This window comes from Nerophis ophidion, linkage group LG02 (assembly GCF_033978795.1).
Source record: "Nerophis ophidion isolate RoL-2023_Sa linkage group LG02, RoL_Noph_v1.0, whole genome shotgun sequence".
Lineage (NCBI taxonomy): Eukaryota > Metazoa > Chordata > Actinopteri > Syngnathiformes > Syngnathidae > Nerophis > Nerophis ophidion.
The window spans coordinates 1,458,877-1,482,303 of NC_084612.1; the positions used below are offsets into that span (position 1 = coordinate 1,458,877).

Sequence of the window (23,427 nt, forward strand, 5' to 3'; positions counted from 1 at the left end):
ATGAGGACTATACTTACAGTATTAACACTTTGTAGGGTGCAACAGACAGCAAACTATACACCACTGCCATCTGACGACTTGGACTAGCAACTGCAATAGAGACTCAGAAATGTGATAATAACAACTGGATATCAGTTATCATAGTCAGCTAAAATTTTAAATGTTGCAATAAAAAATGTGATTTCATTATCAAAAACAATTGATGCTTATTAACAAAAAGTACTAAAAATTGGTACCGTTGAGTACCGGTATTGATTCCCAGATACCAGGAATCGGTACAGTATCGATTCAAATGTGAACGGTACCCATCCCTAGTCACAAGCATGTCCAACCCATGTCGTCCTGCAGTCAAGTTCACACGAGTTTGTTTTTGTGTGTGTGTGTGTGTGTGTGTGTGTGTGTGTGTGTGTGTGTGTGTGTGTGTGTGTGTGTGTGTGTGTGTGTGTGTGTGTGTGTGTGTGTGTGTGTGTGTGTGCGCGCGTGCGTGTGTGTGCGCTTTTAGAGAAGCCCTGCGTGTTGTTCTGTACTCCAGTGGGTCAGGACGTTCCGGTTCTGATGGCCGAACGAGTGATGGACGGCACAGCGTGTGGACCATACGAGTCGGACCTGTGTGTCAACGGCAGGTGTCAGGTATGAGCTACAAGTGCTAGCTCAGCACACACACACACACACACACACACACTCTCGGGGAAGGACATCACATCTGGAACAAGTCACCAGCGTGACAATGCGTGTCCACAATCCAACGTGGATGTCATTTTCAGAACAACACGCTCTCTTTGACCTACTTTCTTCACGCGCATGTTGAAGAAACCTGAGAATTTGCGCGCAGCTAAAGAAGGGCGGCGGGGCCTGAAGTCACAGATGTTGAGAGAAGAGGTCCTGGGGCATTGTTTCGCAGTGGGCGGAGTCTGTTGTGAGAGCATGATGATGTCAGCTTCAAAAATACGCTAACTTTTTGCAACTCAACGCCAAAAAAAACGGAAATGCTGATTATCGGTCCTGCTAGACACCGAACTCTATTTAATAATACAACTCTAACATTTGACAACCAAACAATTAAACAAGGCGACACGGTAAAGAATCTGGGTATTATCTTCGACCCAACTCTCTCCTTTGAGGCACACATTAAAAGCGTTACTAAAACGGCCTTCTTTCATCTCGTCCGGTCCGATCCGGTGGCCATGTACTGCTCGCCTGTGTATCGGCTGGGGACATCTCTGCGCTGCTGATCCGCCTCCGCTTGGGATGGTTTCCTGCTGGCTCCGCTGTGAACGGGACTCTCGCTGCTGTGTTGGATCCGCTTTGGACTGGACTCTCGCGACTGTGTTGGATCCATTATGGATTGAACTTTCACAGTATCATGTTAGACCCGCTCGACATCCATTGCTTTCCTCCTCTCCAAGGTTCTCATAGTCATCATTGTCACCGACGTCCCACTGGGTGTGAGTTTTCCTTGCCCTTATGTGGGCCTACCGAGGATGTCGTAGTGGTTTGTGCAGCCCTTTGAGACACTAGTGATTTAGGGCTATATAAGTAAACATTGATTGATTGATTGATTGATTATAGGTTGTACCAATTATCGGCGCCAATATTTGGCATTTAGACTGGAGATGTCCGATAATGGCTTTCTTGCCGATATCCGATATTCCGATATTGTCCAACTCTTAATTACCGATTCCGATATCAACCGATACCGATATATACAAAAATGCCAACATGGCACTGCCATATTATTATTGAAGTCACAAAGTGCATACATTTTTTTATCATGCCTCAAAACAGCAGCTTGGAATTTGGGACATGCTCTCCCTGAGTTGTAACTAAGTACCAGTTGTAACTAAATATCAGGCGTCAATAACTACCAGTCATAACTAAGTATCAGTTGTAACTAAATATCAGGCGTCAATAACTACCAGTTGTAACTAAGTACCAGTTGTAACTAAATTCCGGCGTCAATAACTACCAGTTGTAACTAAGTACCAGTTGTAACTAAATATCAGGCGTCAATAACTACCAGTTATAACTAAGTATCAGTTGTAACTATCAGTTGTAACTAAATACCAGTTGTAGCCAAGTACCAGTTGTAACTAAATATCAGTTGTAACTAAATACCAGTTGTAGCCAAGTATCAGTTGTAACTAAATACCAGTTGTAACCAGAGGTGGGTAGTAACGCGCTACATTTACTCCGTTACATTTACTTGAGTAACTTTTGGGATAAATTGTACTTCTACGAGTAGTTTTTATGCAACATACTTTTACTTTTACTTGAGTATATTTATAGAGAAGAAACGCTACTGTTACTCCGTTCCATTTATCTACATTAAGCTCGCTACTTTTTTATCGATCTATTAATGTTTGTTTTGGTTAATGACAGACCTTCAACGTAGAATCCACGCATGCCTGCGTTTCACCAATCACATGCAGTTACTGGTGACCTTGGACCAATCAAACAGAGCCAGGCGGTCACATGACCGTGGTACGTAAAACCCGACTTAAACATGTTGACAAACTTATTGGGGTGTTACCATTTAGTGGTCAATTGTATGGAATATGTACTGTACTGTACTATCTACTAATAATATGTACTGTACTGTACTATCTACTAATAATATGTACTGTACTGTGCAATATACTAATAAAAGTTTCAATCAATCAATAAAAAGTGTAAAGGAAAAAAGACACTTTTTATTTCAACCGTACTTCCCGTCAAAAGCCTAAAGACTGATCGCACAGTTCCTGTCTTCACAATAAAAGCGCCGCTCCATTGCGCCTGCGCTAACAAAATAAGAGTCTCCGAAAGCCAGCGCAAACAAGCTAGCAAACTACGGAGTTTGCTGCCAATGTATTTCTTGTATAGTGTTTAAAAACGAATATGGAAGCTGGACAAACAAGATGCCAAAAACCAACTACTTTCATGTGGTATTAGACAGAAAAGAGGAACTTTTTTCTCCTCCATTTGAAAACGTGGACGTCTGATTCCAATCAATGCAAGTCATCAGAATCAGGTAATACACCAACTTATATTCTTGTCTTCATGAAAGATAGGAGTCTATATGTTATGCATTCATTAAAAACACCTTCAACATGTGAACAAAAACGGCAAAATAAATAAATATAAATTATATACGTATAAATGTATGTATATGTGTATGTATATATATATATATATATATATATATATATATATATATATATATGATATGTGTGTATATGTATATATGAGGTAGATCACCTCGACTTGGTCATTTATTAAGTAATTGATAAACGTTGAAAAACTTATTGGGGTGTTACCATTTAGTGGTCAATTGTACGGAATATGTACTGTACTGTACAATCTACTAATACAAGTTTCAATCAATCAATCAATCAAATCAATGAATGCCTACTGAGGCTATGGTGCTGTTAAGTTGTTGTGGCTCAATGTGCCATTTTTTTATTTTATTTTAATGTACTATTATTTGATATATATTATTGTTTTAGTTGCTTAAGAGATATTCCTGGCTGTGAATTTGTTCATTGCTATTTTTATGTTTTTGTGCATTACTTGTTGCCGTAATCATTAAAGGAACAGGTTACTCATCAGTTACTCAGTACTTGAGTAGTTTTTTCACAACATACTTTTTACTTTTACTCAAGTAAATATTTGGGTGACTACTCCTTACTTTTACTTGAGTAATAAATCTCTAAAGTAACAGTACTCTTACTTGAGTACAATTTCTGGCTACTCTACCCACCTATGGTTGTAACTAAATATCAGTTGTAACTAAATACCAGTTGTAGCCAAGTACCAGTTGTAACTAAATACCAGTTGTAACTAAATACCAGTTGTAGCTAAATACCAGTTGTAACTAAATACCAGTTGTAGCTAAGTACCAGTTGTAGCTAGGTACCAGTTGTAGCCAAATACCAGTTGTAGCTAAGTACCAGTTGTAACTTCGTGCTATTTGTAGCTAAGTACCAGTTGTAACTAAGTACCACTTGTAGCTAAGTACCAATTGTAACTATTTGTAGCTAAGTACCAGTTGTAACTAAGTACCAATTGTAACTAAGTACCAGTTGTAACTAAATATCAGTTGTACCTAAATACCAGTTGTTACCAAGTACCAGTTGTAACTAAGTACCATTTGTAACTAAATATCAGTTGTAGCTAAGTACCAGTTGTAGATGAATACCAGTTGTAGCTTAGTACCACTTGTAACTAAGTACCAGTTGTAACTAAGTACCAGCTGTAACGAAGTACCAGTTGTAACTAAATATCAGTTGCAACTGAGTACCAGTTGTAACTAAATATCAGTTGTAACTAAGTACCAGTTGTAACTAAATATCCGTTGTAACTAAATATCAGTTGTAGCTAAGTACTAGTTATAGCTAAATATCAGTTGAAACCAAGTACCAGTTGTAACTAAATACCAGTTGTAACTAAGTAACAGTTGTAACTAAGTACCAATTGTAGCTTAGTACCAGTTGTAACTAAGTACCAGTTGTAACTAAATATCAATTGCAACTGAGTACCAGTTGTAACTAAATATCAGGCGTCAATAAGTACCAGTTTTAACTAAATATCAGTTGTAAATAGGTACAATTTGTAAGTAAATATCAGTGGTAACTAAATATCAGTTGTAGCTAGGTAGTAGTTGTAGCTAAGTACCAGTTGTAATTAACGCCAATTGTAACTAAGTACCAGTTTTAACTAAATATCAGTTGTATCTAAGTGCCAGTTGTAGCTAAATGCCGGATGTAACTAAGTACCAGTTGTAGCTAAGTACCAGTTGTAGCTAAGTACCAGTTGTAGCTAAGTACCAGTTGCAACTGAGTACCAGTTGCAAGTTAGTACCAGTTGTAACTAAATATCAGTTGTAACTAATTATCAGTTAGAGCTAAGTACCAGTTGTAGCTAAGTACCAGTTGTAGCTAAGTACCGGTTGTAGCTAAATACCAGTTGTAACTAAGTACCAGTTGTAGCTAAGTACCAGTTGTAGCTAAGTAGCGGTTGTAGTTAAGTACCAGTCATAGCTGAGTACCAGTTGTAACTAAGTACCAGTTGTAGTTAAGTACCAGTCATAGCTGAGTACCAGTTGTGACTAAACGCCAGTTGTAGGTAGGTACCAATTGTAGATAAATACCAGTTGTAACTAAGTACCAGTTGTAGCTAAGTACCGGTTGTAGCTAAATACCAGTTGTAACTAAGTACCAGTTGTAGCTAAGTACCAGTTGTAGCTAAGTACCGGTTGTAGTTAAGTACCAGTCATAGCTGAGTACCAGTTGTAACTAAGTACCAGTTGTAGTTAAGTACCAGTCATAGCTGAGTACCAGTTGTGACTAAACGCCAGTTGTAGGTAGGTACCAATTGTAGATAAATACCAGTTGTAACTCAACACCAGTAGTAACTAAGTACCAGTTGTAACTAGACACCAGTTTTAACTAACTACCAGTTTTACTAAGTAAGTGTTGTCTTTGTTAGAAAATCGGCTGTGACGGCGTCATCGGGTCTTTGGCCAAGGAGGACCGCTGTGGCCTTTGTAACGGCAATGGACGCTCGTGTACCATCGTGAGAGGAGACTTCAACCACACGCAAGGAATGGGTGTGTTGTGTGTGTGTGTGTGTGTGTGTGTGTGTGTGTGTGTGTGTGTGTGTACTGGCCAATCAGGTCATGTTTATAAGTGAAGTTGAAGTCTTATCCATTTGTCTCCATGACATTTCATCATAAAGATTTCATATCCTAATTTCATTTGTATTAACTTTTCATATTCTCATTTCATGATGAGGAAGATTTTGATATTGTTGATGGTGAAAAATGAATGTAAGTAGACAGGATGAAGAAAAATGTTACTTATTAAATTTAATTTGCTTGTGCGTGTGTGCGTGTGTGTGTGTGCGTGTGTGTGTGTGTGCGTGTGTGCGTGTGTGTGCGTGTGTGCGTGCGTGTGTGCGTGTGTGCGTGTGTGTGTGCGTGTGTGCGTGTGTGTGCGTGTGTGCGTGTGTGTGTGCGTGTGTGTGTGCGTGTGTGCGTGTGTGCGTGCGTGTGTGTGCGTGTGTGCGTGTGTGTGTGTGTGTGTGTGTGTGTGCGTGTGTGTGTGTGTGTGTGTGTGTGTGTCAGGCTACGTGGAGGCGGTGGTTATTCCTGCTGGGGCACGCAGGATCAAAGTTGTGGAGGACAAACCTTCCCACAGCTTTCTGGGTAATGTTGTCTTCACACACAAAACTTAAATGCTTCACTTCTTTATACGCTTGTGAAACATTGACGGCCTGATCTACAAAAGATTTGCGTGGATTAAAACCCCCGCAAAGATCATTTTACAGACAAGGATCCTGTCTCTTAAATGAGGAAATTAGCGAGCGCTCTTTTTCGCGTGTTTGTCTTCATTAAGGTTTAAATGTAACTTAGATATTGGGTTTCACTATGTAAAGCGCTTTGAGTCACTTGAGAAAAGCGCTATATAAATATAATTCACACACTAATTTACAAAAAAATAAAAAAAATGTGCTGATCATCAGAACACAATATTACATACATCTACAAACTCATTCAAATTCAACATTAACACTTGTTAACAATAATTGATAATTAACACACCCATTAATATTCATCAATACTACCTACACACTCATTAATATTAAACAATAATTGGCACTCATTAACATTGATTGATAATTAACATGGCCGTTAATATTCACTAACAACTAACTATACACTCATTAATATTCATCAGTAACTAAATAAACTCATTAATATTAAACAAATGTTTTACAATCATTAACATTCATTGATAAGTAACACACTCGTTAATATCCACCAATAACTAATAACACAATCAATAGTATTCAACAATAATTGACACTCATTGGCATTCACCGATAATTAACACTCTTGTTAATATTAATATTTAATGTTAATGAGTGTGTAGTTATTGGTGAGTATTAACGACCATGTTAATTACCAATGAATGTTAATGGGTGTCAATTATTGTTGAATATTAATGAGTGTGTAGTTAGTTATTTATGAATGAATGGGTTTATTTTGAGCCATGCCAACAAAACAAGAGAATGACATAAAATACAAAAGAAATATATAGATACATTATTTTTACACCTACATTGAAAACATTACATGTGCCTCATCTTTTGTAGATGTCAAGATTGGCTCAAAAGGGAGTGGGAAGAAGTCAACTTATTAGGTCCCACCCCTATACATATACAATATATATATATATACAATATATAATACAATAATATATATAATATAATTCAATTCAGTGGTTGCTGCTATATATTGTCTATATATAATACATTTAAATTCACACACGCTTACATATATACATATGTACACACACATATACACACACACATATATACAATTTATATATACATATATATATATACATATATACACATACACACAATCACATACATACACACATGCATATACCCAAAATACACATATATCCATCACACACACACACACACACACACCTATATAAATACAATATATATAATAGTATATATAATATACACTTTTGTCTAAACATTATTAACAGTTTATGGTGCTTATGGGAACAAGCTTTCATTTTGACTGTGATATTAGTGGTTAAAAGTGGATCTGTGGCTGTGGAGCTGCTGTCCCTGATCAACAGGACCTGAGGACCACCCTTATTATGTGTCCTATGTGTCCTATGCTGTAATAGTAACACACATGACTATTTATGAATAGTAATGTGTGTGGTTAGTTACTAGAGAATATTAATGAGTGTGTTAATTATCATTTATTGTTAACAAGTGTCAATTATTGTTGACTTTTAATGAGTTTATAGTTATTGGTGAGTGTTAGCAAGTTTGTTAACAATGAATGCGTGTCAATTATTGTTGAATATTAATTAGTGTAGTTAGTTATTGATGAATATTAATGAGCGGGTGGTTAATCATAGGCAAATGTTAATGAGTGTGTTAGTTACTTGTGAATATCATTTATCATGTAGTCACTGGTGAAGGTTACAAACATGTTTAATAATAATAATAAGTGTGTTAATCATTGGTGCATTTTAATGAGCGTGTGTTGTTTTCAGCCCTGAAAGACGCCAGCAAGAAGTCTATCAACAGCGATTGGAAGATTGAGCTCCCAGGAGAGTTTGAGCTGGCTGGGACCACCGTGCGCTACGTCAGGAGGGGATTGTGGGAGAAGATGTCTGCCAGGGGGCCCACCAACACGCCCCTCCACCTCATGGTGGATGACATGTGACCTTGCATGTTAGCGCATCTCTACATCTTACTGCAGCTCACTCACTCCTTTTTTCTTCATCTTTTTCTTCTCCTCATTCATCAATCGCTACGGACAGGTGCTGCTCTTCCATGACCGCAGTTATGGATTTCACTACGAGTACACGGTGTCCCTGAACGTCTCGCAGGAGAAGAGCAGTGAGGAGAACAAAGACGCAGAACATCTGTACATCTGGACACACAGCAGCTGGAACGACTGCACCGTGTACTGTGGAGGAGGTGACACACACACATCTGTTTGAACCCCAACATCGCATGTGTGTGTGTGTGTGTGTGTGTGTGTGTGTGTGTGTGGGCTTCACGCACACACGTTGACGACCACAGTCTGACAAATCAAAGGAAACAGGGGCAATTTTGAGAGTTCTCACCTTCAAAACTTCTGTATAGAACAGAACTGCTGCAAATTATGCGGCCCTTTGAGCTTTTCAATCTGACCTGCCGGACATTCCCAAATCATTTATTTTAGATCTTTAAGATGTAAACTGTGGCTGCCATTATGATGTGCACTCATGTTTTCTAATGACCGTAAGTCTTGAACTATACAAAGTATTTCAATGTTTGGAATCTGCGCTTTTGCATGATATTGTAGTTACTACGGTCATCTAATTCATTCTTATGGTAATATAATTAGTTACTATGGTCAATTTAATTATTTCATCTAAGTCACAGCAGCTCAGACGAGGCACCAAGCGGTGTCAGTGGGGAGCGTTTCCACAGAGTGAAACCTGAAATGCGGGTGTCAGGGACAGACGCAGAAGGAGATTTTTACAACAAAGTTCTAAAGCTTAGTGATATATCACATTTATAAGATTGTAGCTGTTCATATTTGGCTGTGATTGTTGCATTTTTTTTGCGTTTCGCTTGATTGTAAAATATGTGGATGGAGAGGGGGGGTGACGTTCATATGTTGTCAATATTCAGTGTTTTATCCTTCATAGTTAATATTGTAAATCCCACAAATATTTATTTTCATGTACATTCTAGGTGTCTCATTCAGTAAAAAAATTTTTTAAATACCATTCCGTTTTTTTAAGACGGTCTGTCATAACGTTTTTAGCATTCAATCAGTCATTATTGTGAGGTTTTGTATTAATGTTTCTAAAAATAGATTTTGTTGTCTAAATTTGGCCCCTGAGTCAAAATAATTACCCAGGCCTGATATAGAATATCCATTTCCAGCCAAAATTGTATGTAAAAGCTTAGGCGCTAAAGCGGAACTGAAAAGCTAACAGTTAGCACTCTTACCAGATAGCGTCAAGTAACGAAAGATGTGAGCTAAAAAAAAAGGTTAACATGCTAACAGTTCTATTCTACCATGCTAAAAATAGCATGCTTATGATTAGTATTAGTAAAACACCAAAATATATGACACTGAAGTGTGTACCTGCTAAATTAGTTAAAACAGATAGCATGTTAATGTTAGCATGCTAAAATGCTAACTGTATTGTGCATAGAGTACCAAAATATAGAGGACCGTCCTCGACCTGAAGTCAGAACCTGCAACTCAACTAGAAATAGCATGCTTACAGTTAGCATTAGTAAAAAAACAAAATATTTGACACTGAGGTGTATACCTGCTAAATTAGTTTAAAAAGCTAGCATGTTTATGTTGGCATGCTAAAATGCCAACTGTATTGTGCGTAGAGTACCAAAATATATTACTTTGAGGTGTGTACCAGAAGAAAATGTTAAAATGCTATGCCATTAGCATGTATCAAGTGTACCTGCTAAATTAGTTAAAACAGATAGCATGTTAATGTTAGCATGCTAAAATGCTAACTGTATTGTGCGTAGAGTACCAAAATATAGAGGACTGTCCTCGACCTGAAGTCAGAACCTGCAACTCAACTAGAAATAGCATGCTTACAGTTAGCATTAGTAAAAAAACAAAATATTTGACACTGAGGTGTATACCTGCTAAATTAGTTTAAAAAGCTAGCATGTTTATGTTGGCATGCTAAAATGCCAACTGTATTGTGCGTAGAGTACCAAAATATATTACTCTGAGGTGTGTACCAGAAGAAAATGTTAAAATGCTATGCCATTAGCATGTATCAAGTGTACCTGCTAAATTAGTTAAAACAGATAGAATGTTAATGTTAGCATGCTAAAATGCTAACTGTATTGTGCATAGAGTACCAAAATATAGAGGACTGTCCTCGACCTGAAGTCAGAACCTGCAACTCAACTAGAAATAGCATGCTTACAGTTAGCATTAGTAAAAAAACAAAATATTTGACACTGAGGTGTATACCTGCTAAATTAGTTTAAAAAGCTAGCATGTTTATGTTGGCATGCTAAAATGCTAACTGTATTGTGCGTAGAGTACCAAAATATATTACTTTGAGGTGTGTACCAGAAGAAAATGTTAAAATGCTATGCCATTAGCATGTATCAAGTATACCTGCAAAATTTGCTTTAAAGAAAAAGCTAGCATGCTAACAGTTCTATTCTAACAAGCTAAAAATAGCATGCTTACAATTACTATTAGTAAAATATCAAAATATATGACACTGAAGTGTGTACCTGCTAAATTAGTTTAAAAAATTAGCAGGTTAATGTCCGCATGCTAAAATGCTAACTGTATTGTGAGGTGTATACCTGCAAAATTTGCTTTAAAAATAAGCTAGCATACTAATATTATCATGCTAACAAGTAGCATACATTAAGTAACAAATTATTTGACGCTGAGGTGTATATACCTGCAAAAATATTTAAAAAGCTAACATGCTAATATTAGAATGCTAACGATTGAGCCACTGGCTGTTAAGAAATTAGCTACATGCCGCAAAACAACCCTGGTCTAAAACCTTTTTTTATCTGGTCCTGACACTGTGTGGGTCCAGGAGGCCCTAAAGTGTGACTTTGTGAGGAAGCTGTTCCAATGACATCCTGATGGGGGCTCTGCTGGTCATTTGGCGCTGCTTGTTGTTCTTGGCTCTCTATGTGATGACATCGGGCGTGTGTGTGTGTGTGTGTGTGTGTGTGTGTGTGTGTGTGTGTGTGTGTGTGTGTGTGTGTGTGTGTGTGTGTGTGTGTGTGTGTGTGTGTGTGTGTAGGGGAGAGGAGGACGGTGGTGTCGTGCATGAGGATGGCTAACAAGTCCATGGAGGTGGTGAATGATTCTTACTGTCAGCCTGAGAACCGTCCTCTACCTCAAGTCAGAACCTGCAACTCTCAGCCCTGCCAGTACAGGTAACACATACACACACACACACACACACACACATACACACACACACATACACACACCATACTTGCCAACCTTGAGACCTCTGAATTCGGAAGATGGGGGGCGGCGGGGTTGGTGGTAGCGGGGGGTGTCTATTTTAACGTCCCGGAATAGTTAGTACCGCATGGGGTTCTGGGTATTTGTTCTGCTGTGTTTATGTTGTGTTACGGTGCGGATGTTCTCCTGAAATGTGTTTGTCATTCTTGTTTGGTGTGGGTTCACAGTGTGGCGCATGTTTGTAGCAGTGTTAAAGTTGTTTATACGGCCACCCTCAGTGTGACCTGTATGGCTGTTGACCAAGTATGCCTTGCATTCACTTGTGTGTGTAAAAGCCGCATATGTCATGTCACTGTTTGTATGGAGGAAAAACGGACATAACAGGTTGTAGAGGACGCTAATGGCAGTGCCCTTAAGGCACGCCCCCAATATTTTTGTCCGGGTGGAAATCGGGAGAAATTCGGGAGAATAGTAGTTGCCCCGGAAAATTTTCGGGAGTCTCCCGGGAAAATCGGGGGGGTTGGCAAGTATGACACACACGTTCTTGTATTTGTTACCTTCTTGAAAGCTCCAAATAATGCCCACCTCTTTAGGACCACCCTTTCTGGATATATAAATATTTCTATTTACAACATGAATAATATATACATACTATGCAAATATAAAAAAGGTAAGCTTTTAGTATTTTTTATTTGTAATTATTTTTTAATCTTCATTAATTACTTCAAGTTTTTACAGTATGTCTCTATATACTTATACTATTAATATATATATCCATCCATTTATTTTCTACCGCTTGTCCCTTTTGTGGTGCGAGGAGGTAGCGACTTGTCCAGGGTGTACTCCACCTTCCGCCCAAATGCAGCTGAGATAGGCTCATTCACCCCGTATATTTTTTTAATTAATTTTGGCCAAAGGGGTCGCATTTCTATTTCTTACAAACACTTGTTGTTACATCTGTTGGCCAGAGAGGGAGCACTTCAAATTTTTACACACACTTGTTGTTTCATATGTTGATTAGAGGGGAAGCACTTTTAAAACCGACACACCATCAATTTGAAAACTCCCTCCTTTTTGAGACCACCTTAATTTTGATGGATTTCACCACCAAGGGTGCAAATGAGATCTCTAGTTTTTAGTATTTTTAATGTGCTTAAGGCCGATGACAAATGGGTCGCGGACCACAGACGGCCCCTGTGCCGTACTTTGGGTACCGTGGTGTATTTGTTCCTCCTTTGGTCACATTTGGGTTGTCTTACGTCAGCACCAGAAGTCATAGCTCGGTTGGTGGAGTGGCCGTGCCAGCAACTGGAGGGTTCCAGGCTCGATCCCCGCTTCCGCCATCCTACTCACTGCCGTCGTGTCCTTGGGCAAGACACTTTACCCACCTGCTCCCAGTGCTACCCACACTGCTTTAAATGTAACTTAGATATTGGGTTTCACTATGTAAAAGTGGGCTTCACGGTGGCAGAGGGGTTAGTGCGTCTGCCTCACAATACGAAGGTCCTGCAGTCCTGGGTTCAAATCCAGGCTCGGGATCTTTCTGTGTGGAGTTTGCATGTTCTCCCCGTGAATGCGTGGGTTCCCTCCGGGCACCCCGGCTTCCTCCCACTTCCAAAGACATGCACCTGGGGATAGGTTGATTGGCAACACTAAATGGTCCCTAGTGTGTGAATGTGAGTGTGAATGTTGTCTGTCTATCTGTGTTGGCCCTGCGATGTGGTGGTGACTTGTCCAGGGTGTACCCCGCCTTCCGCCCGATTGTAGCTGAGATAGGCGCCAGCGCCCCCCGCGACCTCAAAAGGGAATAAGCGGTAGAAAATGGATGGATGGATGTAAAAGTGCCTTGAGTCACTCGAGAAAAAGCGCTATATAAATATCATTCACTGCTTAAAGTCAGCTGTTCACCTGGCGGGTTTTTTCGGGGATGGATAGGGAAGTCCTTCTTTAGCTGCTGTTTTGTTTAACATATATTGCTGCCTTTGCACCTGTCAATGTTTACTTTTGTAAGCACATTAAATCAACACAAAAATCCTGACTTTGGAGCAATGTTCACGGACTCCAGTATTTGGCTCCCTGTTAGATGCAATGGTTTTCCGTCTAGGGACCATCATTTCGGTCCAAGGAAATTTTCCTTGTTGATGTCTCAAGAAGGGTAGAAATACAAGCACACACACACACACACACACACACACACACACACACACACACACACAAATTAAAACAAACACATTGCATGAGTTACAAAAACAGACGTTTTTAGGACAAACGTACCTGTAGAGTGGCACCGAGCATCAAACCTTGGTCATGGTCTCTCCTGAGGTGGGTGGTGCCTGAATGGGGGTCCTGCTCCGTCACCTGTGGTCCGGGCTTCCAGCAGCGCGAGGTCCTTTGCGTGCAGCAGCAGACGAACGGGTCTTTAACCCCCAGCTCCGAGGTCCACTGCCAAGGGGGGCGGCCGCCCGTCCTGCAGGCCTGCGAGGGGCGCCTCTGCCTCAGCGTGTGGGAGGCGTCCGAGTGGTCTCAGGTGGGCACCCTTTTAAGGCCATCCACAGCTGCCGCGGCGGTCAGTGTTCACATGCTCGCGTCCGTCTTCGCAGTGCTCATCGGGATGCGGACCGGGCGTGCACAAGCGGACCGTCACCTGCACCAATCCCAGGGGTCAATGTGACCCCCTGTCCCAGCCCACCCAGGAGGAGTCTTGTGAGGACTACTCTAAGTGCTACGAGTGGAAAACTGGCGATTGGTCCAAGGTAGGATGTGTGCTCTTTTATTGTCAAACAAACATTTTTTAATGAATACTTAAGCCTACTACGCTGCTGTATTTTAACGTTGGTCATTATGGTGGTACTTGTTTTAAAATATTCTTCAACAGGAAGTCATGACCAGTCTTTTACAGTATTTTGTATATCATTTTTAGTGGATAGTAGTCTTTTTATTTCAATTTCAATTTTTATTTTCTTTATTTTTTATCCCATATTTGTTCCCACTACCGCACCTTAAGTTGGAGTCCTTAATCTCGTTATTTGCAAATATAATGACAATTAAACGGGACCGCTTTGGGTGCTGCCCCGCGACCCAAGCCTGAGAATATTAATACTATTATTACTAATATGAATATTAATGTACCGTATTTCCTTGAATTGACGCCGGGGCACTAATTAATTTAAAACCTCTTTTCACTCCTGCGCTTACCAAAGGCATGCGGTAAAGGTAAGCATGCGCTAATTATTTTAAAACCTCTTCTAACTCCGGCACTTACCAAAGGTATGCAGTAAAAATTTGAGTGTGATGTAATCTTGGACCTTAAATCCTACTGAATAGCTCTTAATCTTCTTCCCTTTATGGGATTTCACATTACCGGTATTGAAATCATCCTCCTCCATATTGAAAATGATGACAGGGGAAGTTTGACCAGGCGGTAATACTAAGCATGCGCTAATTATTTTGAGAAGCGAGTTTGACCCGGCAGGCGCATACTATATGCCCTGCGGGAATTCAAGGAAATACGCTAATATGAATGTTAAAATGATTCAAATATTGTGTCACTGGCGCTTGTATGCCATTTCTAAGATTACATACTGGGAGCGGTAGGAAAAAAAAACGTCTGGCTCTCTGTGTGAGCGCACGGCGGCCATCTTAGAAATGTTTTTCATTGCAGCGGTTCTTTGAAGGCTTATAAAATCAAAACCGGACCATGCATTGTCTTTACTGTAGCATAAAAAGTGCAGATACGCTTCAACAGTCAGGCACCATATGTAAGTACCCAAAATAAAGACTCGACATACAAAGAAATTCAATCGGAGCAGAAACATAGGAGGAAACGGGATTAAAACCCGATGCCAACCGCCCATTGAAAATACATGGGTACGGCTAGTAGCTACTATTAGCAAACAGACTTACCAACTCGGCGTAATATCTTAACATCGACACACTCTCTCGTCGCAACTCGTTGCAAAATGTTGGATGGTTGTTTTTACCATATGCAGGCAAACGACAACTTTAAAACATACTGGCTTAGCTACGGCACCTGGCAGCCATCTTGGGATAGACGATCACAGTCCCTCCCTAACAAATGTTGGTGCGTGCGCATCAGCAGCAGACGGTACGGAGAAAAAAAAGGTCTCCCTCACTGTGTCTGCGCAGGGCGGGCATCTTTGAAATGGTTTTCAGCGCAGCGGTTCTTTGAAGGCTGATAATTTCAAAACTGTAGCAGTAATAAAAACTCTTTCATCAACTTTTAATCAGAAGGGTTCAATCCCTCTCCTGTGGTAGTTTGAAGCTGACACGGCAAACGCGCTCAAAGGAGATAATGTTTGAAAAAACGTGACCGGTTTTTACAAAACTTTTGTTTTGAAGGGGGAATTGCAAACTTCCTGTTGACTTTTGCTGGGAGTTGTCAATAAATGAAATGTAGGTCTAAGTGAGACCTACATAGAAGTGTTTGTTTCATGTCTCTACGACATTCCTACTGGAAGTTACAGGCAGTTTTGTCTGTGTTTTTGCCCTCGGGGGCGCTAAAGCGCAATTTTTAGTTTTGGGGTTAGGTTTTTTGATTAAATCGCAATGTTCGCCAGTCCTGATGTGTGTGTCAAATTTGGTGAGTTTTGAAGCATGTTAGGGGGGGGGGGGTCAAATTACAGCTCAAAGAAAGAATAAAACGCTAGAAATTCAATAGGGTCCAAAGGGACATTCGCTCACTAATAAAGTCCTTTCCATTCTATTCTATTCTATTCAGTGACTACAAGATAACGTGTCAATGTGTACGCTAACCTTGATTTCCAGTGTTCATCCTCCTGTGGGAGGGGCCTGCAGTCCCGGGTGGTCCAGTGTATGCACAAAGTGACGGGTCGCCACGGCAACGATTGCCCGTCGCCGCTGAGGCCGCCCACCTACCGACCGTGTGACCAGGGAGCCTGCATGCAGAAGATCAACGTCAACACCATCACGTCGCCCCGCCTGGGTAAGTCCAAAGTGGGGCTAGCAAATAATCCCCGGGCGCGGTGACGCTGACTTCCTGTCTCTCCGCCCCCCCCCCCCCCCCCCCAGCTGCTCTCACCTACAAGTGCTCGGGCGACCAGTGGACCGTTTACTGTCGCGTGATCCGCGAGAAGAACCTGTGCCAGGACATGCGCTGGTACCAACGCTGCTGCCAGACCTGCAGAGACTTTTACGCCAGCAAGAGTTCCTGACCCGAGCTATGCCCCCCCCCCCCCCCCACCCCCCACGCCCCCTCGTGTGCCACGCCTCTCTTCCTTTGTATTCACTGCGGCAAGCAGGAAGTGAGCGCCGACGCTTACCGGCTTTGATGAAGACTTGAAAATGTCCGGCAGATTTTCTGCTCCGCTCCCAAAAAAAAAAAAGAAAAAAGCCAAAGCAGGTGGCGCCATTGCACACGTTTGAAAGAGGTGGCGAGAGCCAAACGTTAAATAATCCTTGTTGTACTGTACGCTAACGCTAACGATTACGTCGCCAGGGAAAGGCTTCTGTGAATGAAGCTACCAGCCCCCCCACCACCTGAGGGTACGCCCCTTGTCACCCACGCTAGCCAAACCGAGCAAGTTGATGGATTGTTTTGTGGCGCGCCATTTGGTGGTCATGTTGTGCCTGACTAAAAATATGCACTTTGTCCATCTTGATAAGCTCGCTCAACAGGAGGTGTGTCAGATTAAAGCTGCACGCCACGCAAACACCGGGCAGAATTAAGAGGCGTCGTAGTACAGACGCAATCTTGTTTCTCTCGGCACGTGGAAAGAAGGCGAGTACGCTCGCGCACCAAAGGCGGCGCCGATGCAGTTAATCTCAGAGTGGGCGCCACTTTTACACCTCATTTACTGAGTTTGTTTGTATGTATGTATGTATGTATGTGTGTATGCAGTTTGTATGTATGTGTGTATGTGTGTATGCAGTTTGTATGTATGTGTGTATGTGTGTATGTATGTGTGTATGTATGTATGTATGTGTGTATGTATGTATGTATGTATGTATGTATGTGTGTATGTGTGTATGTATGTATGTATGTGTGTATGTATGTATGTGTGTATGTATGTATGTATGTGTGTATGTATGTATGTATGTATGTATGTGTGTATGTGTGTATGTGTGTATGTATGTATGTATGTGTGTATGTGTGTGTGTATGTATGTATGTGTGTATGTGTGTATGTATGTATGTATGTGTGTATGTGTGTGTGTATGTATGTGTGTATGTATGTATGTGTGTATGTGTGTATGTGTGTATGTATGTATGTATGTGTCTATGTATGTGTGTATGTGTGTATGTGTGTATGTATGTATGTATGTGTGTATGTATGTATGTGTGTATGTGTGTATGTATGTGTGTATGTGTGTATGTATGTGTGTGTGTATGTATGTATGTATGTATGTGTCTATGTATGTGTGTATGTGTGTATGTGTGTATGTGTGTATGTATGTGTGTATGTGTGTATGTATGTATGTGTGTGTGTATGTGTGTATGTATGTATGTATGTATGTATGTATGTATGTATGTGTGTATGTGTGTATGCATGAGTGTGTGTTCTGGCAATGCTTACTTAATGGGGACATCGCTCTGTTTACACACTCACCTTTAGGGGACCTCTGACGGTATGGGGACAAACCAATTAATCCATCCATCATCTTCCGCTTATCCGAGGTCGGGTCGCGGGGGCAACAGCCTAAGCAGGGAAACCCAGACTTCCCTCTCCCCAGCCACTTCGTCTAGCTCTTCCCGGGGGATCCCGAGGCGTTCCCAGGCCAGCCGGGAGACATAGTCTTCCCAACGTGTCCTGGGTCTTCCCCGTGGCCTCCTACCTGTTGGACGTGCCCTAAACACCTCCCTAGGGAGGCGTTCGGGTGGCATCCTGACCAGATGCCCGAACCACCTCATCTGGCTCCTCTCCATGTGGAGGAGCAGCGGCTTTACTTTGAGTTCCTCCCGGATGGCAGAGCTTCTCACCCTATCTCTAAGGGAGAGACCTGGAAACTCATTTCGGCCGCTTGTACCCGTGATCTTATCCTTTCGGTCATGACCCAAAGCTCATGACCATAGGTGAGGATGGGAACGTAGATCGACCGGTAAATTGAGAGCTTTGCCTTCCAGTTCAGCTCCTTCTTCACCACAACGGATCGATACAACGTCCGCATTACTGAAGACGCCGCACCGATCCGCCTGTCGATCTCACCATCCACTCTTCCCTCACTCGTGAACAAGACTCCTAGGTACTTGAACTCCTCCACTTGGGGCAGGGTCTCCTCCCCAACCCGGAGATGGCACTCCACCGGAAAAAAAAACAATTAATATGTACCTAAAATTGTGGGTGTGCCTAATATTTTGTCGGGTGTAGCTAATATTCAGGCCGCCAATGTGCTGAATATTAATCATTATTAAAAATGACGGCGGTTTTAAGTAGGCTTAAAGGCCTACTGAAATGAGATGTTCTTATTTAAACGGGGATAGCAGGTCCATTCTATGTGTCAAACTTGATCATTTCGCGATATTGCCATATTTTTGCTGAAAGGATTTAGTAGAGAACATCCACGATAAAATTCGCAACTTTTGGTCGCTAATAAAAAAGCCTTGCCTGTACCGGAAGTAGCAGACGATGTGCGCGTGATGTCACGGGTTGTAGGGCTCCTCACATCCTCACATTGTTTACAATCATAGCCTCCAGCAGCAAGAGCTATTTGGACCGAGAAAGCGACAATTTTTCCTCTAGTTTGAGCGAGGATGAAAGATTTGTGGATGAGGAAATTTAGAGTGAAGGACTAGAAAAAAAAAAGAAGGCGATTGCAGTGAGAGCGATTCAGATGTTATTAGACACATTTACTAGGATAATTCTGGAAAATCCCTTATCTGCCTATTGTGTTGCTAGTGTTTTAGTGAGATTAAATAGTACCTGAAAATCGTAGGGGTGTGGCCACGGGTGTGTTGACCGCCAGTGTCTCTGAGGGAAGTCACGCAACTGCAGCAGGACGCAAGCTTTGCTGATGTCTCCGGTAAGAGCCGACGTATTACCACAATTTTCTCACCAAAAACTGCCGGTTGACATGTAGTCGGGATCCATGTTCGCTTGACCGCTCTGATCCATAGTAAAGCTTCACCTCCGGGAATTTTAAACAAGGAAACACCGTGTGTTTGTGTGGCTAAAGGCTAAAGCTTCCCACCTCCATCTTTCTACTTTGACTTCTGCATTATTAATTGAACAAATTGCAAAAGATTCAGCAACACAGATGTCCAGAATACTGTGTAATTATGCGATTAAAGCAGACGACTTATAGCTTGGATCGGACTGGAAAATAATGTCCGCTACAACCCGAGACGTCAAACGCACGCGTCATCATACCGCGACGTTTTCAACACAACACTTTGCGGGAAATTTTAAATTGCAGTTTAGTAAACTAAAGCGGCCGTATTGGCATGTGTTGCAATGTTAATATTTCATCATTGATATATAAACTATCAGACTGTGTGGTCGCTAGTAGTGGCTTTCAGTAGGACTTTAATATTTGGGTGTGTCTAAGGATTTACCCTGAGTGTACTTAATATTTAGGCTGCTAGTGTTTCTAATATTATGGCCTTAAGTGTGCTTAATACTTCGGCTGAGAACAATATGGCGGGCTCATGTTTGTGTTACGTAATATTTAAACGTCTCTAATATGCATCCATCCATCTTCTTCTGCTTCTCCGAGGTCGGGTCGCGGGGGCAGCAGCCTAAGCAGGGAAGCCCGGACTTCCCCATCTCCAGCCACTTCGTCTAGCTCTTCCCGGGGGATCCCGAGGCGTTCCCAGGCCAGCCGGGAGACATAGTCTTCCCAACGTGTCCTGGGTCTTCCCCGTGGCCTCCTACCGGTCAGACGTGCCCTAAACACCTCCCTAGGGAGGCGTTCGGGTGGCACGTGTAAAGGTTTCCCTTTAGGTAAGCTAAAGGGAAACCTTTTCAAATGATAGGCATCTTCAGAATGGATCTGACTAAGTGGTTTTTAAAGTCCTACTGAGACCCACTACTAGCGACCACACAGTCTGATAGTTTATATATCAATGATGAAATATTAACATTGCAACACATGACAATACGGCCGCTTTAGTTTACTAAATTACAATTTTAAATTTCGCACGAATTATCCTGCTGAAAACGTCGCGGTATGATGACACGTGCGCGTGACGTCACAGATTGTAGCGGACATTTTGATCCAGCACCGATCCCAGCTATAAGTCGTCTGCTTTAATCGCATAATTACACAGTATTCTGGACATCTGTGTTGCTGAATCTTTTGCAATTTGTTCAATTAATAATGGAGACGTCAAAGAGGAAAGATGTAGGGGGGAAGTGGTGTATTGCAGCTGCCTTTAGCAACACAAACACAGCCGGTGTTTCCTTGTTTCTTTGTTTACATTCCCGAAAGATGATGGTGAAGCTTTACTATGGAACAGAGCGGTCAAGCGAACATGGTTCCCTACCACATGTCAACCGGCAGGTTTCGGTGAGAAAATGGTGGTATTAAGTCGCCTCTTACCGTAGACATGAGCGGAGAGCTTGCGTCGTTCCTTCTGCAGCTGCGGACTCTCTTGTCTCCTCCCACCGGCCGCCCCCGACCGTCGGATGCTTACACCGTGGAGGAGGGGGGGGGGGGGAATACATCTCAGCCCAGCTGCCTTCGCTTCGTAGAAGAAACTTGGCTTCCCTCTGAGACACTGGCGGTTACCACACCCGTGGCCATACCCCTCCGACTTTCAGGTTCTACAGGTACGACCATATAATCTCACTAAAACACTAGTATCACAACAAGCAGATAAGGGATTTTCCAGAATGATCCTAGTAAATGTGTCTAATAACATCTGAATCGCTCCCACTGCCCTTGTCTTTTTTTTTTTTTTTAGTTCTTCACTCTCACTTTCGTCATCCACGAATCTTTCATCCTCGCTCAAATTAATGGAGAAATCGTCGCTTTCTCGGTCCGAATCGCTCTCGCGGCTGGTGGCCATGATTATAAACAATGTGAGGATGTGAGGAGCCCTACAACCCGTGACATCACGCGCACATCGTCTGCTACTTCAGGCAAGGCTTTTTTATTAGCGACCAAAAGTTGCGAACTTTATCGTCGATGTTCTCTACTAAATCCTTTCAGCAAAAATATGGCAATATCGCGAAATGATGAAGTATGACACATAGAATGGACCTGCTATCCCCGTTTGAATAAGAATATCTCATCTCAGTAGGCCTTTAAGCTTTGGCCCATATTTAATTTGAACTTTTTTTTCTTTTCTTTTTGTAAATGGTCCTCAGTAGTCACGTACAAATGTCTGTGAATTATGCAAAATGATTTAAATTTGGTTCCCAATGAACCATATCAACTCTTTTTTTTTTTCCCCAGGGTCCCCAGTAAGTATGATCAGCACATTACTTCATCAATCCAGAGATTTAAAGACGTGTATGAGCTAACTGGGCAGTGGCTATTTTACCCCCTTTTTTTACGCCTCCACAACCTGTAGAAAGGACGGTCCCCATTCTAATTGATAACCAGTATGTGTGTGTGTGTGTGTGTGTGTGTGTGTGTGTGTGTGTGTGTGTCAAAGGTGCTATCTTATGTTAGTGTGTGAATGCGAGCCATGACTATTTTAACACATGTGCGTACTGTACTTGTTCACGTGTACTTCATGGTGCTGATCCAGTAAAGACGGTTCTGTTTACACAAATGCCAGCTCTGTGTTGACATAGTCTGACAGGTCATGCTTTGATTGATACTTTTATTAGTAGATTGCACAGTTCAGTACATATTCCGTACAATTGACCACTAAATGGTAACACCCCAATAAGTTTTTCAACTTGTTTAAGTCGGGGTCCACGTTAATCAATTCATGGTACAAATATATACTATCAGCATAATACAGTCATCACACAGGTTAATCATCATAGTATATACATTAAATTATTTACATTATTTACAATCCGGAGGGTGGGATGAAGAGCTTTGGTTGATATCAGTACTTCAGTCATCAACAGAGAAATGGACATTCAAACAGTGTAGGTCTTATTTCGTATGATACAGTGGGGCAAAAAGTATTTAGTCAGCCAGCGATTGTGCAAGTTCTCCCACTTCAAATGATGACAGAGGTCTGTCATTTTCATCATAGGTACACTTCAACTGTGAGAGACAGAATGTGAAAAAAAATTCCAGGAATTCACATTGTAGGAATTTTAAAGAATTTATTTGTAAATTATGGTGGAAAATAAGTTTTTGGTCAACCATTCTCACTGATGGAAGGAGGTTTTGGCTCCAAATCTCACGATACATGGCCCCATTCATTCTTTCCTTAACACGGATCAATCGTCCTGTCCCCTTAGCAGAAAAACAGCCCCAAAGCATGATGTTTCCACCCCCATGCTTCACAGTAGGTATGGTGTTCTTGGGATGCAACTCAGTATTCTTCTTCCTCCAAACACGACGAGTTGAGTTTATACCAAAAAGTTCTATTTTGGTTTCATCTGACCACATGACATTCTCCCAATCCTCTGCTGTATCATCCATGTATCCATTTTGGTATAAACTCAACTGGTGGTGTTTGGAGGAAGAAGAATACTGAGTTGCATCCCAAGAACACCATACCTACTGTGAAGCATGGGGGTGGAAACATCATGCTTTGGGGCTGTTTTTCTGCTAAGGGGACAGGACGATTGATCCGTGTTAAGGAAAGAATGAATGGGGCCATGTATCGTGAGATTTGGAGCCAAAACCTCCTTCCATCAGTGAGAGCTTTGAATGGTTGACCCAATACTTATTTTACAAATACATTCTTTAAAATTCCTACAATGTGAATTCCTGGATTTTTTTTTCACATTCTGTCTCTCACAGTTGAAGTGTACCTATGATGAAAATGACAGACCTCTGTCATCATTTGAAGTGGGAGAACTTGCACAATCG

General features: G+C 41.5%; 1 protein-coding gene across 2 annotated transcripts in view; it reads left to right on the plus strand.

Moving 5' to 3' along the window:
• The window catches only part of adamts17 (ADAM metallopeptidase with thrombospondin type 1 motif, 17), an 82,347-nt gene extending 65,210 nt beyond the window's left edge, over nt 1-17,137 (plus strand). For both annotated transcript variants that reach the window (XM_061875608.1, XM_061875604.1), the window contains 10 exons: nt 503-630; nt 5,467-5,587; nt 6,104-6,184; nt 8,067-8,224; nt 8,337-8,496; nt 11,337-11,472; nt 13,829-14,033; nt 14,107-14,259; nt 16,292-16,469; nt 16,556-17,137. In XM_061875608.1, coding sequence (XP_061731592.1) covers nt 503-630; nt 5,467-5,587; nt 6,104-6,184; nt 8,067-8,224; nt 8,337-8,496; nt 11,337-11,472; nt 13,829-14,033; nt 14,107-14,259; nt 16,292-16,469; nt 16,556-16,698 — 1,463 coding nt within the window. In that variant the 3' untranslated portion in view covers nt 16,699-17,137. The remainder of the gene's footprint in view (nt 1-502; nt 631-5,466; nt 5,588-6,103; nt 6,185-8,066; nt 8,225-8,336; nt 8,497-11,336; nt 11,473-13,828; nt 14,034-14,106; nt 14,260-16,291; nt 16,470-16,555) is intronic.
• Nucleotides 17,138-23,427: the final 6,290 nt, after the last annotated feature.